The sequence below is a fragment of the Psammomys obesus genome, unplaced genomic scaffold (genome assembly GCF_907164565.1).
Source record: "Psammomys obesus unplaced genomic scaffold, mPsaObe1.curated_primary_1811, whole genome shotgun sequence".
NCBI lineage: Eukaryota > Metazoa > Chordata > Mammalia > Rodentia > Muridae > Psammomys > Psammomys obesus.
The window spans coordinates 21,303,433-21,319,230 of record NW_026596109.1 but is presented as its reverse complement, the minus strand read 5'-3'; the positions used below and the strand labels follow the sequence as shown (position 1 = coordinate 21,319,230).

At 40.5% G+C, this 15,798-nt stretch overlaps 1 protein-coding gene across 1 annotated transcript in view; it reads right to left on the bottom strand.

The window, feature by feature from the left end:
* Papolg (poly(A) polymerase gamma) overlaps nt 1-12,440 on the bottom strand; it is a 27,219-nt gene extending 14,779 nt beyond the window's left edge. The window contains exons 1-6 of the mRNA XM_055628752.1: nt 12,205-12,440; nt 8,759-8,920; nt 7,402-7,468; nt 3,268-3,349; nt 2,930-3,039; nt 1,742-1,808 (exon numbers count right to left, since the gene is read on the bottom strand). Coding sequence (XP_055484727.1) covers nt 1,742-1,808; nt 2,930-3,039; nt 3,268-3,349; nt 7,402-7,468; nt 8,759-8,920; nt 12,205-12,221 — 505 coding nt within the window. The 5' untranslated portion in view covers nt 12,222-12,440. The remainder of the gene's footprint in view (nt 1-1,741; nt 1,809-2,929; nt 3,040-3,267; nt 3,350-7,401; nt 7,469-8,758; nt 8,921-12,204) is intronic.
* Between the last annotated feature and the right edge of the window lie 3,358 nt (nt 12,441-15,798).

The window sequence follows — 15,798 nt, the reverse complement described above, 5'->3', positions numbered from 1 at the left end:
AAAAAAAAAAAAAAGATAAAAAGACCAGTATTACTTCTCCTAGTCCATTCTTTCCAGCCCCAACTCAAGGTTCCAATTCTTAGTCTGGGACATGCTACTGGAACTTCAAAAGCCTATGAAGGTGACCTAATGTGGGGCGATCACCACAAGTCTTAACATAAAGATGGAAGATCCAACAAGCGTTTACATTAACTCCCTCTTGAAGTTCTACTAAAGTACTAGGAAAAACCTGTTTTGTTTTTGGCTTAGTTTTGTTTTCATGGCTAACCCACTAGGAAAATGAGACAAAAGAAACAGCAGCGAAAGACATGGGAACTGGAAAGCAGGCAAACAGACGGCAACAGACCCAACAGACCTAAGAAAACAGATTTAAACATTTCATTCTGGACAGGTAGCTATGAATAAATACATTAATAAACTTAAAAGAACATTTGGAAAATATAAAAAGTATTTTCAGAAATTAAAAATAGGGCAGTGGAAATTACTATAAAGCTTAGAAGACATGAAAACACCAAGAGGCAGAATAAATACATTAAGATGTGGTTAATGAATGAAGAAAGGAGAATTTTGCGTGTTTGTGTTTTTATTTATTTAAAGAAAGCTGTTCTCTGGAGCCTCAGCACAGAAATGTTAGGATTCCACAGAAAAGACGTGTGTGTAAACAAAGGCAGGAAATCCAAGAACTGAAGGACTTTCTAGTCTAAAAGAGGACTATTGCATGCCAAGCACATCAGTTTAAAACACACAACAAAGGACATTATCATCATGAATTCTACAAGTATGAAGACAGAATAAAAACAAACACTAAATAAAACAAGAGACAAAATTGGTCAAATATACAAAGAAAAACTCAAAATGGTAATATACTTTTCTACAGCCCAGAAGCTACAAGACAATGAAGGCCTTAAAGTATGTAAAAAAAATAATTTCCTACCTAGAATGATGCACTCAGCAAAATTATGAATTCAGTGTTTTAAGCATGCAAGATAAAAAGAAAACAAATTCTTATTCAGGAATCCAATGGATGAGCTCCAGTAAGATGGTAGTATATCTAGAAAGAAGAAAAGTCTACAGTAGGGCTAGAAACTCTCAGGAAGCTGCAGAGAGCTCGACAGGATGACAGCTGTGCGGACGATGGGCAACAGGCAGCTGAGACGAGAGCAGGTGAGAGGGCTCTGGACTTTTTCCTAAGCTGCTGATGACTCTTAGCTTAAAGGAGATTCAGACAACCATAGAAGACTGGGTTTAAGTTAGACATAAGTATAACCACCGAACAAACAGAAGTAAATAGTCACTAACTCTCGAGGGGGGGAAATGTCACAGAGCAAAGGAATGGTAATTCAGTATACTCGTACTGAGCTTTGAAACCTTTTAAGATAATAATGTAAACATGGCACTACTTCAAACGAAATCAGAACAGTGCAATTATTTTAGATGACCACGGGGATGAGAAAGGTTGTGAACAAAAAGCATGAGGGAGATGGAGGTTTGTTCATTTTCCACGCTGAGTGGTCGACAGAGATGGGAGAGAAGATGAAAGACGATTTAATCTTTAAACTGTGTGGTTAGCACTAGGCAAGCTGGTGCACAGCTGTGCTTCTAACCCAGGAGGCCGGCCAGAGTTACACAGTGAGATTATTTAAAAACCCAGGCCCCAAGCCAAACAAAAATGTCTGCATGCTAACTCTGATTTTGAAACAAACTTAAAAATTAAATATTTCAATTGTAAAAATAAAAAAAAATTGAACACTTACTTCAATACCATCAAATTCAAATTTTATAACAGGTACAAAAGCATCTTCTACAGCCTATAAAAGAGGAAGACAAAAACAAAACACATGAGTTAAGCCTTTACCCTTCCTGACTGCCAGCAGCATATGCTGCCTTGTGGTGTGAGTTTCGCTCAGGGAGAAGGGTAGAGACCTCCTTGGTCTATGCAGGTTAAGCCTCAACTCCACAACTGCGCCTTAGGCCACACACAATGTCTGCACCTGCTGTCCAACTGTCCTGACGCAAATGTCTGTCAGAACCTGGAGAACAGAGCTACCGTCACCTGTATGTGTATCTCTGGAGTGCACATTGAGAAGTGATTACTTTAAGTGTAAAGTGTGTGGCAACCAGTCCTGGTGCTTAGGGGCTAGATCAGAAGTTCAAGGTCACTGTGGCTACACAAAGACTTTGAGCCTGGGATGCATGAAAAAAACACAAAAGTATTAATGTTAAAAAGTTTCAGTTATTCAGAACTCCTACACAGTCCATCATAGAAGTATGTAGAGGCTGGCTTAGTGCTTGGCCTGCCAACCTGGGACCACAGAATCCAATCCTGGGCACAGTGGTGCATTAGGGAGGAAGCAGGAGGTTCCCGAGGGCTTTCTGACCAGTAAATTTACCCTTATTGGTGATTCCAGGCCAATGACAGACACTGTGCCAGGAGGTACACACTGTTCTTGAGGATGACACTCAGAGCTGTCCTGTGGCCTTCATATGGACACATATGCAAGAGCACGATCACCTCATACACACAAACCATGCTGTGAGAACTGACGCCAGTGTTTCATAGAAGGCTAGATATACACACGGTCATCAACTGAACCCTCCACCCATCACCCACAACTGGATCTATGTCAATCGTTTATCAGATATCACAGTAAGTGCTGTGATCCTCAGAGCTACCTGACGAAAGTTATCAGCAATTCTCTGCTTTTCTGGATGAGAAAGCTGAGGCTCAGGCAGATGGCGGCTTGACTGCGATGGCAGAGCTACAGGCATAGCTCGGATATAAAAGCAGTCTACAGGGCCATAAAGCCATGTTCCTGATTTCTATGCATGTTAACAAGATACAGCAACCTAAGAGGTATGTCAATAATCCTAAGTCCTTGCTTTTACAGCTGTTTCTAAGTTCAAACAGTGCATGCAAAAGGCTACTTACTCTTAAGTTTCTAATGCCATCCTGATGTTTCAATTTTTCAAAAAAGGACTGAAAAAAATCTGATCTCTCCACATGTCTTGGGGCCACACAAAGTGCGTCTATATCAGCGCCTACAGAATAAAATGATTCTTATTAAAAAGGATATATTATATCTCTATTAGAGCCCACATAAACATAAACACAGAACTAAGTATGAAAGATGAGTGTAAGGTGATGTTAACAATGTTTATTAACAGAAGTAAGATCATGGGAACTATGTTCAGTATTTGCTAACTGTGAACAAGTAAAAAAGTTTAATAAAAATTCTAACCACTAGAACGTAAGTAAAAAGCAGTTACCTTTGGTGTGTACTCCAAGCCTGTAAGATCCAAATGTGAAAATTTTACCACCAACAGTAGCTACAACAGACGGTGGGAGATTCTAAAATAAAGCAAGAGGCATTCAATCATTTAAGTTATTTTGCATAAAGAGCACCTAAACGCCTGCAGTCTTTTGCTGCACAACTGATATACTGTACATTTGCTGATCCTGATTAAGAGACGTGTAAAAGTACTCGAAGGCTCCTTTAAGGAACTCAACTATCAAAGTAATAAATCGCAGCTTTTTCCAATAAAAAAATCCTGGCCAATCCCATCTTCCTTTTAGTTTTTGTTACACATATGTTTAATTGTTTGGTTTTAGCTTTTCAGCCTTCTTCAAGAATGAGGACATTCTTGATAAAGCACTTTATGAGAGCTAATGGAAAGACTTCAGTTAAATTTCTTTGATTGTATCATAATTAAAAAGCTACCTTTTAACCTCTTTCTGGGGCCAATTCCAAGTGCTTATCAGATATTTCTACTTGTATTCTGATCTACTTACTATCTTTACCTTAAACATTCTTCCTATGATAAAAGCTAGGTATCTCCTCTAATGCATTATGTCTGTTTCTCAATACCCTTACTGTACAAGCGTACCATTATTATTCTTTTGTGGCTGAGTCTGTTTGTGTTTGAGACGGGGCTCCCTGTCGCTCAGACTGGTTTCAAAGGAGCGCTTCCTCTTCCAGTCTCTACCTCCCAAGTGCCGGAATAGTGGGCTAGCACTGCCATATCCGTATCTGATTTTGGATTATCAACTTTTATTTTATGGTACTCACATATGTTGCTTTCTTTCTCAGCTTCCCTTATTCTGCGGTCTGTAAGAGTAACTACTTACTCGGTTGTAAAACTCACCCTTTCTGTTTCATGAACTGCCTGTACGCAGCTAACCACCAGTGCTTTCTTCTTCATCTACTGAAGTAATGATTTTGGAGCCTGCTACTGAAAATCTTTCTATGTTCTCCCTTTCCTCAAGTTTAAACTGTCACCTTATTTTATGACTTAATCTACTCGCCATGTCATTTGTCAATGTCCCTGCCTTGAATGCCTGCTTGCTCATCCTATCAATATCTTACTACTACCCATCATTCAGTGGATAGTATTCATGCCAAGTTCACGTTCAGTTCCATTCCCTTCTATGAAGCATCCCTGCTCACCTTCACCTCTGTAACAAGCTTCTTCTTTGTGTCCCTCTGCCATTACAATCTGTAAGTTATTTTACACTACATTTACTTCTTGTGTGGAGTGGATGTATGTATATATGTTCTTGTGCGAGTAGATGGGGTCAGAGGTCAACTCAGGTGTCTTTGTTGATCACTCTTCACTTATCCTCTTTTTTTGACAGGGTCTCTCACTGAACCCATAGCTTGTTAACTGGCTAAGGCTGGCTCGCCAACTAGCTGAGAGGATCCTTAGGTCTCCACCTCCCCAGCGCTGAGGTTAAGGTGGATGGCGCCACACTCGTTTATTTACCTGCCTGCCTACCAACCTATCTACCTACCAACCTCCCTACTAACCAACCTACCTACCAACCTACTCACCACCTACCTACCAACCTACTCACCACCTACCTACCACCCTACCAACTTAACTACCTACCTACTCACCTACCTATCTACCTACTCACCTACCTACCTACCTACCAACCTACCTATCGCTAACCAGGCTCTGGGAATCTGACTTCAGGGCCTCATGCTAGTGTGGCAAGCGCTCTATCAACCGAGCTCTCTTCCAGGGACATTTTTCTAGTATGTAACTCTCAGCTCTTCAACTGTAACTAAGTTGGTCAGAGGTGAAAACTGGAGTTGTTACTGTTTTTTTTATTCCCCAACCATAGTTCCAGATTACTGGTGACTAACCTGAATAAAATTATCTGTATAAGACACAGTTATTTCCTGTTTAAGGTATATTTGTGTTTCAAGAATCTTTAGCTGGAAAGGAGTCAATAAATTCATTAATGACTCACATTAGTAAAAAGGATGAATAAGCCAGGCCATTTCAAGTTTTCATTTTACTTTTCCATGTTGAAGAAGGATAAGACTTGCTGGGTGTGGTGGTGCTCACCTTTAGTCCCAGCACTGGAAGGCAGAGGCAGGGGATCTCTGTGAGTTCATGGCCGGCATGGGCTACAATAGAGAGTTCTGAAAGAGTCTGAGTGACACAGTGAGACCCTGCCTCGAAAACAAAACAATATATGTGTGTGTGTGTGTGTGTGTGTGTGTGCGTGTGTGTGTGTGTGTGTGAAAGAAAGAAAAAAAGAAAGAGCATGATGATCCCTGCATTTTTATGAGAAAGTGATATGCTGAATTACAGGATAAAATATTTTTTACACAGCCACAGAATTTAACTAAAATTTATTTTTGCTGTGTTTTTGACTAGAGTATCTCAACAATGTTCAAATAGTCTTTGACTTAGCTTAAAACTTTCAGTTACTTATTCCCAGATTAGAATATACACGAATGAAAGTATAACACTGATACAATGACTTGGTTACTTTATCTACTCAATAGATGTTATAACTGACTTTTCGATCACTCCTGACAGCATTTCAGCTCCAGAGTTTAACCTGTGAAGCAACCTTAGCTACTGATATAATGCTCCTCACGGATCAGAAATGAGCCAGATACCTTTTGGCAACAAAAGATTAACATAAAGATTAACATAAAGATTAGACTAAATGTAAGGACTAAAGTCTCAAGTAAACTCCGTAAGATACACTGAGATATTTACTTTAAAGTCAGTACTGTTAAGGGAAGAGATAAGAATACTTCAAGAACAAACAAAACCACTTAAACTGCAAGAGTTAGGGCCGCTTGGCGACCGGACAAATGGTTAGATATGAGCAGTGAATGTTTCCTCAGAGGTGCCCACAGTGACAAGCTTGGTTCCTAGGATGGCCAAGTACTGGAGGCACCATGGACTCTAAGAGGCTGGTGGTGGGTGGTGGGAGGCTCCTAGGTCACAGAAGCGTGCCTTCAACGGGATTATGTAGGATAGCACTGGTTATTTCCTAGGTGGAGCTCTGACAGTCACTACCACCCCAACTCAAAACAATCTGATCACCTGAACCTGGACCTGACCCTCCAACCTTTTCTTCCTAAGTAGTCAGTCTCTCAGGAGTTAGTAAGAAGCTGACTAACAAAACCTTTGACCCCCTAGCTGAACATGCCCTCTCTCATCCTAGCCAATGAACTAGTCACGCAACAATAACAATTCACCATGCAAAACCCTCTAAGGCACAAAAACTAGGTAAGTTCCACAAGGAAAATACTGCATAATTATAAACCAGGATCTGCAAACCTTATGTCAGAAGATCAAAGCAAGTGCAATTAAGAGAATTTCACACGAGAAACACAGAAATTAATAAAGGGCAGACCGTGTCAGAGAAAACAGAGATACTGGGCCTAAGAGACACTGTAGAGCAGGAACCCAATCTCATCCACGGCTCTTTGTGCTGTGCTCCAAAGCAAGGCCAGTGTTGCCAGATGGGTACTTTGTAAGGAGTCTAACGTCTGGCTTTTTAGGTGAAACCTCCTGACACTGAGAATTCTGGCCCAGCACATGTGAGTCAAACCAGACATTTTTATAGATGTGCAGCTACGATTAGATTAGCTATCTCTGCAGTAAAACCTCATTTACTTACAAGTCCAGCTGTCTAGACCACTTTATTCCCAAAGATGTCAGGCTGTTTTTTGTTGTTACTGTTGTACAATATAGAAACTAATGGCTAACTTACTGTAAGTCAAAGTGGAGAGCTACAAAATTAAAACACCCATTTAAAGTAAAATACTTAATAAAGACTTTTGATATAGTTGTAAGATATGAAAGTCGACTAATGCATTGACCTGTCTTTCATTTGCATACAACCTGGGACATGCTACTATTCTGCAAAAAAGACAATCACAACAAAGAAAAAGAAAACTGCCTTTTGCAAGCAAGGTGAAAAGCATCCTTCCAAAGATACAAAGTAAACATTCATATACAGTATAAAGTTACTAAACACAAATGCAGAGCCTATTTTAAAGTATTTCAGATAATTTGACTCTTATACATCACTGTTAGAATGAATGACTAAAACATGAAAAAATGAATTCTATGCAGTTTCAATCTTACCTTACTTTCACTGATGTCAGAAATCCATTCTTTTACTAAATTGTTCAATTTACCAAGAACAACCAGCCTATAATAAAAAATGAGAACTTTAGATTTAAACTTTAAGGCAAAAAGTAAATAATATTAAAGAGACAAACACACAGGTAGAAATTGTGTTGATGCTACATTAAATCCATATTATATATATGTTCATGCTATCATAGCTGTTGCTAGCACATTGAGAGATCTCAGAGTGTCATACATGATAACTGTAATAATATTTTGTTCTTTGAGTTGTCTTCAAAAAGTTTTTAAAAACCTACTATAAATCACCAAGTACCCTTCAATTAGAGGCTACAGAACTGTCCAATTCTGCTTTACTATAGAATGACATCAACTCAGTGTCACACTAGAGACTAGCATTCTTTCTCACTGGTACTCATGGGTTTTTGTGTAATTAAAATAGATAATTATTGGCTAATTTTTAGGAAATAGTACTTAGCTAATGCAGTTTGATATTATTAAACTTAAAACCAATGGCATAAACACCCATATTAAAAAAAAAAAAAAAAAAAAAAAGATGAGCTTAGGCACCCTATGAACAGCATGAAAACTATCTTGGTTCTTCCAAACTTGCTCCCTTCTCAGTCCTCCCCAGAAGATGGAAGTCCATCAAGTAAGATGCAGACTGAAAACCTTGGAATCATCTTTGGGAATTGTCTCTATTTGTCATTAAACAATCCTACCTTTAACACATCTAGACTATACTAATTTCCAGTGCCATCCTCAGGTTTCAGGTATCATTATTTCCAACCTAGGTTGTTATAACGACCTTTTAACTAGTCTCTGTGCATTTGCTCTTGTCCCCTGACCCCCACCACTCTTAAGACTATTCCAAAAACAATGGCCAGAGTAACTGCTAAAACATGAGTCAGATCATGCCAATCTTCTTCTCAAAACTTTAATGGGTTTCAATTTCCAAAAATCTTACAGTGCCTTACAAGGTGCCCTTATCCTTTGGGCTCCTTCCTATCTCTCAAATATACCAATATACACACTCGCCTTACGCTTTCTGCCCAGAACTCTCCCTTTACACACCCACATGGCTCCCTTCCTTCCAATGAGGTCTTCTCTAAAGACTTCTACCCTCAAATTTATTTTCCCACCAGTACTTAATCATGTTTAAAACTGTACTAATCTGACTGGTTGTTAGCCTCCTTTCCTAATCTAGATTAAAAATTAGAGTCAAAAGAACCAAAATTGTTCTTTTGGGGGGCATTTTTATACACTTATGCAGGAATCACTAGGCATTCAAGATGTATGAGTTAATGATTAAGAAGTGTACTGTAAAAAATATTTTATAGTTTCAATGACATACCTGTGGTTTAATTCTTCCTCATCTTCAAATACTCCAAATGGTTTCATGGCATCAATTAATTTCTGTGTATAAATATGATCAATTTCTTTAGGACACGCCAAACTAATTGGAGAGGTAATTCCATAATGCTTTTGTTGACGCTGGCTGTCCAGCATAGTGTTTCTGTTTAAGAAAAAAGAAACAATGGAAAAAATTTAAAGTATCATTTCATATGGACACACTGAACCTCTTAAATCCACTCAAGTTATCTGAGCTACCTTAAAGTTTGTGGAACATTACCAAAGAAGTCACTTAAAAAAACAAAAAGGGAAAGGTGGGTATTTTGTCTTTATGAAGAGTTCTTCATACAGCTTCCATGCTTAAGATGTCTTCTCAGGCCCAAAGCAGTGTGTGTTGGCATCAAGACAACCATATCAACACCACTCAGTTCAAATGCAAAGAGCCTGAATGGGACCTATGTCAGGGCCCTCCATTAGTCCCTGAAGACTGAGTCAAGTACCATCTAGATTACGGAATCTCTGAAAAACAGTCAAACACTTGAAAGACACTCTTAGTAAAAACAACGGTCTTCCTACAAGTAAAGGAACAAAATATCCTATCATAAGGTCCTTAGGATATAATCTAGCCTTAAAAACAAATCACAACTAGGCTAACCCTTGGGAAACCTACATTCAAAAACACCTTTCCCTCGGATCAGAGTTTACAGTTCTAACATTTTGTGACCGTACTTAATATTCTCATTTTAGACTAGAACACAACCATTTTCACACTGAATAGTTGTCAAATTCTTTACATTAAAATAGCAGTCTTTCAAAGGATACACGTGACTGACCTTACCCAGTAGAAAATTACTATCTTGAGTAAAACCACCACAGAATTTCTGACTACATCTATGACTAAGCTGTGGAGTAAAGTTTGTTGCAAAAGTAAAAATGAGCATACACCCTAACCTGCTAACCACCTTTCTTCATACTTGCAAAAAGAACTGTTTATAACAGTAAGACGTAATCTCAAAGTAAGAGGCAGTTTTTTAATGAGTAAATTAGCCCTTTAAAAAATAACAGAGGAAAAAAAGAGGTTAATAAATGGAGAAGCCCATGTCTGTAATCCCTTCAAGAAGAATCAGAGCTCAGAACCTGGGCTACACAGCAACACCTCACCAAAGAAAGGTGTAATTGACACTAGGATTTCTTTCTTTTTGAAACAGGGTCTTCCTGTGTAGCTCTAACTGTCCTGGAACTCACCATGGGGCTAGGATTAAAGGTGTGTGCTACTACGCCTGGCTCTACCATTAATTCCAATATTCTACAGCACTGCAGGACATCTGTGATTAATAATTAATTACAGTGTACATATTTATATAATCAGCAAATGTGACAGACATGCCAATTACTTTAAACTGATCACATATGTCTATCTATAATTCTAAACACAGAAACACAACAGTGGCTAATTCTTTTTGCATTTTAACTGCTTAACACTGGCTTGAGGTGGGAGACATAGATCAGCGACAGTGTTTATCTAGTGGAGGCCCCGAGTTCCATCTCCGCACCAAAACCAAACTAACCAAACAGTGGCTTGGTTAGTTACTACTACGAAGCCCGCAAGCTAAAGCGTTAGATTCTTCAGCTGGAGGTTTTATGAGATGGGGAGAAAGAAAGGGTAACACAGAAGATACGATGGCTTAGCCAGGTTTGGAGGCATAGACCTAATCCTAGCAGTCCAGGGACAGAGACAGAAGCAAGCTCATGGCCACTCTGAGCCACGTGAAACTTCATCTCAACAGCCTATATACCTTTGCTATGACTTAATGAAAAACAAAAGTGTCAAAACCAACTTTAATTTCTCTCCCATTTTTATCTTGCTGTAGAGCAAACAAAACTTCAATTAATTATTTCAATTATTATTGCTCCTTAAAGATTTGCTGTTTTTATATCTAAGAGAGATAAGGTTGTCTGGGCAGGATTATGTGTGATAAATACATGGCACAGATGGATTTTCACATAATCAATCCCACCAGCAACTCTGAGAGGCAGGTTTCAAAAAGTGCTATTTGACATACAAGGGCCTGAGGTTCAACAAACCTCTTCCCCACCTCTCCCCTCCATAACTACTTCAGCTCTGACAATATAATTCCTTGTTTCAGTTTACTTGTATCCTCAAAAAGTTGGCTATTTAGGATTCTGCTGGGCTTTGAATTCAAAACCTAGGGTTCTAAACCTCTCTTGTGGAAGAATGGAGAGGTAAAGGACATACCCCACATACCCTTCAACCTATGTATTTCACTTACGAGTAAAAAAGACTTACAGAAAGTTTACTGCAGGTACACAAGATAGGTAAATAGAATGTTCATTGACATTCTGTAAAAAAAAAAAAAAAAAACCAAAAAACTTTTAAATAACCCCAAATAGTCACTAACAGGACTACACTGGGGTGAGTTTATAAATGGAATGCATTAGTTAATAAAAATTAAGTAGAAATGAAAATATTAACATAAAGGTCAGAGACAGCATGCTCTAAAGAACCAGTGTGCAAAGTAATAACTGTGTTATACCTATAAACAGTTAAAACAAGTACAATGGGCTATGGACACACGAATGTGTTGTATCAACATTAAAAACGCAGTAACAATAAACACCAAATTCAGTACTTTGGGGCCTCAGAAGAGCAACGTGAATGGAACCAGAGAAGGGACAGGCGAGTCCTTCAGATGTATTGGAATGCTTGACTTCTTTCAAAGAAAGATGAAAGATTAAAAAGGTAAGAACACATCCCATGTTATTATTTGGGAGAAACGGGTGGTGGCTACACAAATGATGTTTCTGTTTTTCTGTGCATTTTTCTGTACGTTTAAATTATTTCCCGGCAAAGTGAAAGGCAAGAAGCTCTAATAAATTCTTGGCAAGTACAGAAACTGCTTCTGACTTATCAAAGTGTGAGCAGGGGAGACAGCTCGGTAGATACTGTGGATCGGTGGGAAGGAATGGGGTAGGGGGGTTAGCCTTTCTCATAGAGGTACCCCGAACCTATGGGTTGGGCTTGGTCATCCTCCGGAAGACCTGAAGACAGCGGGTCCGGCCAGGAGGAGGGGGAGGCAGGGGGATGGTATTTGCGCCAATGCAGACGGGAGCAGACGGGCTCAGACAGGGCTGGGGCAGGAGAGTGACCGACCGTTTTTCTCCTCGGCCACACGCGCCTTTCCCCCCTCACCCTGGTCTGGGGGCGTCCTCAGAGGCGGGCGGCGGGGATGCTGACGGCGACCCCCGAATCCCCGCAGGGCGGCCAGGTGAGCCGCGGGGAGGGGAGGTGCCCTTGCGGAGTGGCGGGCAGCGGAAGCAGAGGTCCCGGCCGGCTGTGCAGGGTGCGGGGCGCAGCGCTGGACGCCGGGGGCTGCCCATCTCAGCGCACCTCTCTCCTCCTCGCCCTCAACCGCCGCCCCCACTTACGCAGACATCTCTTTCATCGCTTCCTGCGTCCCTCTCCAGCGAGTGTCTTTCGCTCTGGGGTCCTGTTCTTGCCCTCTCTTCCTTCCTCTGTCCACTTCCCTTTGCTCGCTTGTAGCTCGCTTGCTCGCTCACTTTCCCACTCTCTACAGCCGAGGCATTCAACCGAGTAGTGAAAACACCACCAAACCGGCTCTATTTATGACAATACAGCGCTGCGGCCGCCAATATGGCGCGGCTTCCCAGGCTGCCTCTCGCCGTCTGCGGCCCCGCCCCCGGAGCCCCGGGCCCGCCCCCGGCCACGCCCCCCGGCCTGAGCTCCTGGGCCCCGCCCACCTCAAGCGAGCTCTCCCGCAGCCGACGCGTCTGTCTGTGGGAGCGTCAGGTCGCCCTTTCGGTGGACTGTCGATCCAGCCAAACCTTTGGGAAGGCTGTTTGTCAAGTTTTCCTTGTTTCTGTCTGCAAAAATGCATCTAGCAAATACCACCTAATGCTTTCCCTAATGCCGCTCTAACTCTGCCGTTATCCCACATCTTAAAGTCATAGACGTAATCGGTACGCGGTGAGAAGATTTTTGTCTCCACAGCGTCACACCCGAGGACGTGCGACTTTAACACCGTCATTCCAGGAGGAAGGCTTATACATTGATTAGTCTAACTTGTATCCTTCCCCCTTGCATGCCTCCTCCAAGTGCCGCCTCCAAGTCCCCACATATGACTTTGTGGCATTTAGCTGAACATAATTGCTACGAGTTAGCCATAGGGTAAACCCAAGACCACCCCCCTCCCCACATCTCATATTTTCAAACAGTGAAAATCATGCTCTGCGTGATTATGAGGATAAAACGAGAGAGATTGTGACCAATTTTAAAATGTTAAAGAATAAAAGTGACTTCAAACCACGTCCTTTTTTCCTTGGGAGTCAAACATGCCTGTTTGGGGAATGTGACTCAGTCACAAGAAAGCAGGTAACTTACGTATTTATTCAAAGTACTTATTGAAAATCTGGTCCGTCAGCTTGTCATGCTCCGTGTTCTTCCTTTTTTTTTTTTAATTTATAATACCCTATTTTTATTTTTATTAATTACAGTTTATTCCTTTTGTAGCCCAATGAATTCTTTTTTTAACTTTTGTTAATTACACTTTATTCACTTTGTATCCCCCCCATCCATGTTCTTTCTGGTGCATAAAAGCAGATGTCCTGTTTGACCTCATCAAGTTCAGAATTGCCCTATCACAAGGTGGAGAAAAACGTCAGACACCAACGATATTTTTCTGCTGCAGAAGGATGTGTCACACATTGCAGAAACGAGATTTGTACCCTCAAGGGTTTACTGTCCAGTGGATGAGAATATATATACACGGGGTATTTAAATACAGATGGGGTCCAGCTGTCGTGCGCTATAAGTTAGCAGGATTTGAGAGCAGAGGTTTTGGTAGGTGGTGAGAAAACAAAATATATTCCAGGGGCTCTGGAGTAGTAGCTAGGATTGAATTGATTAAAAGTTGACCCACATTTGTTATTTGCTAGCTTTGTGACCTCTAGAACTTTAAAACAAAAATTTAGGTTAACCTTGAACTTTGCCTTAAATGAATGAATTTCATTTGCTTTGGGTTTCATGTGGAAGGCAGAGGATAACTTCTGACACCTGTTCTTCCTTTCCAACATATGGGTCTCAGGGGTCAAGATTAGTTCTTCAGGTTTGGCAGCACAGATTATCTACTGAGCCTTATTAACTTTACCAACTTTAAACTTTTGACAGTATTTTGATATGTGTCTCTAATAAGAACACTTTGCTACAGGGACGTCACATGACTACACTCAGCCACCAGTGGTAGTTTCCGAAAGGGGAGTGACACCAGGTTTTGCAGTTCATGAAAGCCTTCCTCTCACTTTCTTTCACCTTTTTTCTTTATTGTGAAGGTCGGAGGGCACGGTTCCGGCATCCCCTGCCTTCGCCCACAGCTTATTGTCTCCTCAAAGAAGAAAGACCTCCTTCTGTGGTTTAATTTTATTTGACTGTCCAGTTCATTCAGCACTTAATTTTAGCACACGAAGTTCTTATTTCTCATAGAAATTCCCTGCTGCCAGTAGAGGTGTGGATTTAAGTCATTCAGGATAAAATCCTATCCACACTGACGATGTACACTTTTTCCCTTCATTCCATAAACTATTTTTGTTAAAGACAGGGTCTTTGCATCTCTGACTGTCCTGGAACTCATTATTACAGATCAGATTGGCCTTGAACTCACAGAGATCTGCCTTGTCTCTCTGTCTTCTAAGTGCTGGAATTAAAGGTGTGTTTCACTATGTCCTGCTCCCTCAAACTATTTACATTGTTTGGTCTCTCTTTTTTTTTAACACTATTTTATCTGTACATTTATTTTATTTAATGTATGAGTGCTCTGCATGTACACCTGCACGCCAGAACAGGGTATCAGACCCCAGTATAGATGGCTGTGAGCCACCATGTGGGTGCTGGGAATTGAACTCAAGACCTCTAGAAGAGCAGACGGTGCTCTTAACCACTGAGCCATCTCTCCTGCTCCTATTTACATTGTTTGAAATAATATAAATAATCTAGAGATTATACAGGTGGATAGCCACAGGTTATATGCAATAGCTTAGATATTTTTGTTGTTATTTACTATTTACATGACGTTTTATATTGCATTAAGCATTATAATTAAACTATAGATCATTTAAAGTAATGGGATGATGCTTGTAGATTATATGCAAATATGGTGCCATTTTATAGAGAGGACTTGAACACCTATTAGTGTTGGAACCAGTGAAAGGTCCTGAAACTAGCTCCTTAATACCAAGAGATGACTGTATTTTGTTCACACAATATGCCACTTAAAAAAAAATAAAAAGGTCAATTAGGCACAGAGGAAGGAACAGGGCAGGTGTTTATTTACTTTCCCGAATCTAGAATATATAAAACTAGGAACATAATTTGAACGATTGAAAAGCCTATTGTGTTTTGTTTTCTAGAGATCTTTTTGCCTTTATTCATGTGTATCCATGTGTGTCTGTGTGAGGCTATGTGCACATGTGTGCAGGAGCCCGTGGAGGCCAGAAGGAGCCGAGGACACCCTGGAGGGAGTTTGAGGGTTGTGAGCTGCCTGGTGTAGGTGCCAGGAATCCCTCTCTTATCAGTTCATGCTTTAAGCCACTGAGCCATCTCTCTAGCCTCCGCTGATTAAAAAAAAATAAACATTTATAGAAAATAATGCAAATATGAAAAAAATTAAAAGAAAAAGATTACTTGTGTGGGTCCACGTGTGCCACTGTGACAATAACTTTGTAGAGTGGCGTCTCTCCTTCCACCTTTATATGGGTTCCAGGAATAGGACTCAGGTCACCAGGCAAACACTTTCACCTGCTATGTCATCTTGACAACTCTCAAAAGTCTGCTGTGTAAAGAGTTAGGTATTTAAAAGATTTCCAATGTCAGATCTTTGCCTTTTCCTGGTCTATGCTTGTGAGGTAAGGCTCCAGAAGTCTCTGGGTAATTTTTTTTTTTTTTAATTAAAGAAAACTTGCTAGCATCAGGCATAAATGATGCATGCCTGTAATTCCAGCACTTAGGAG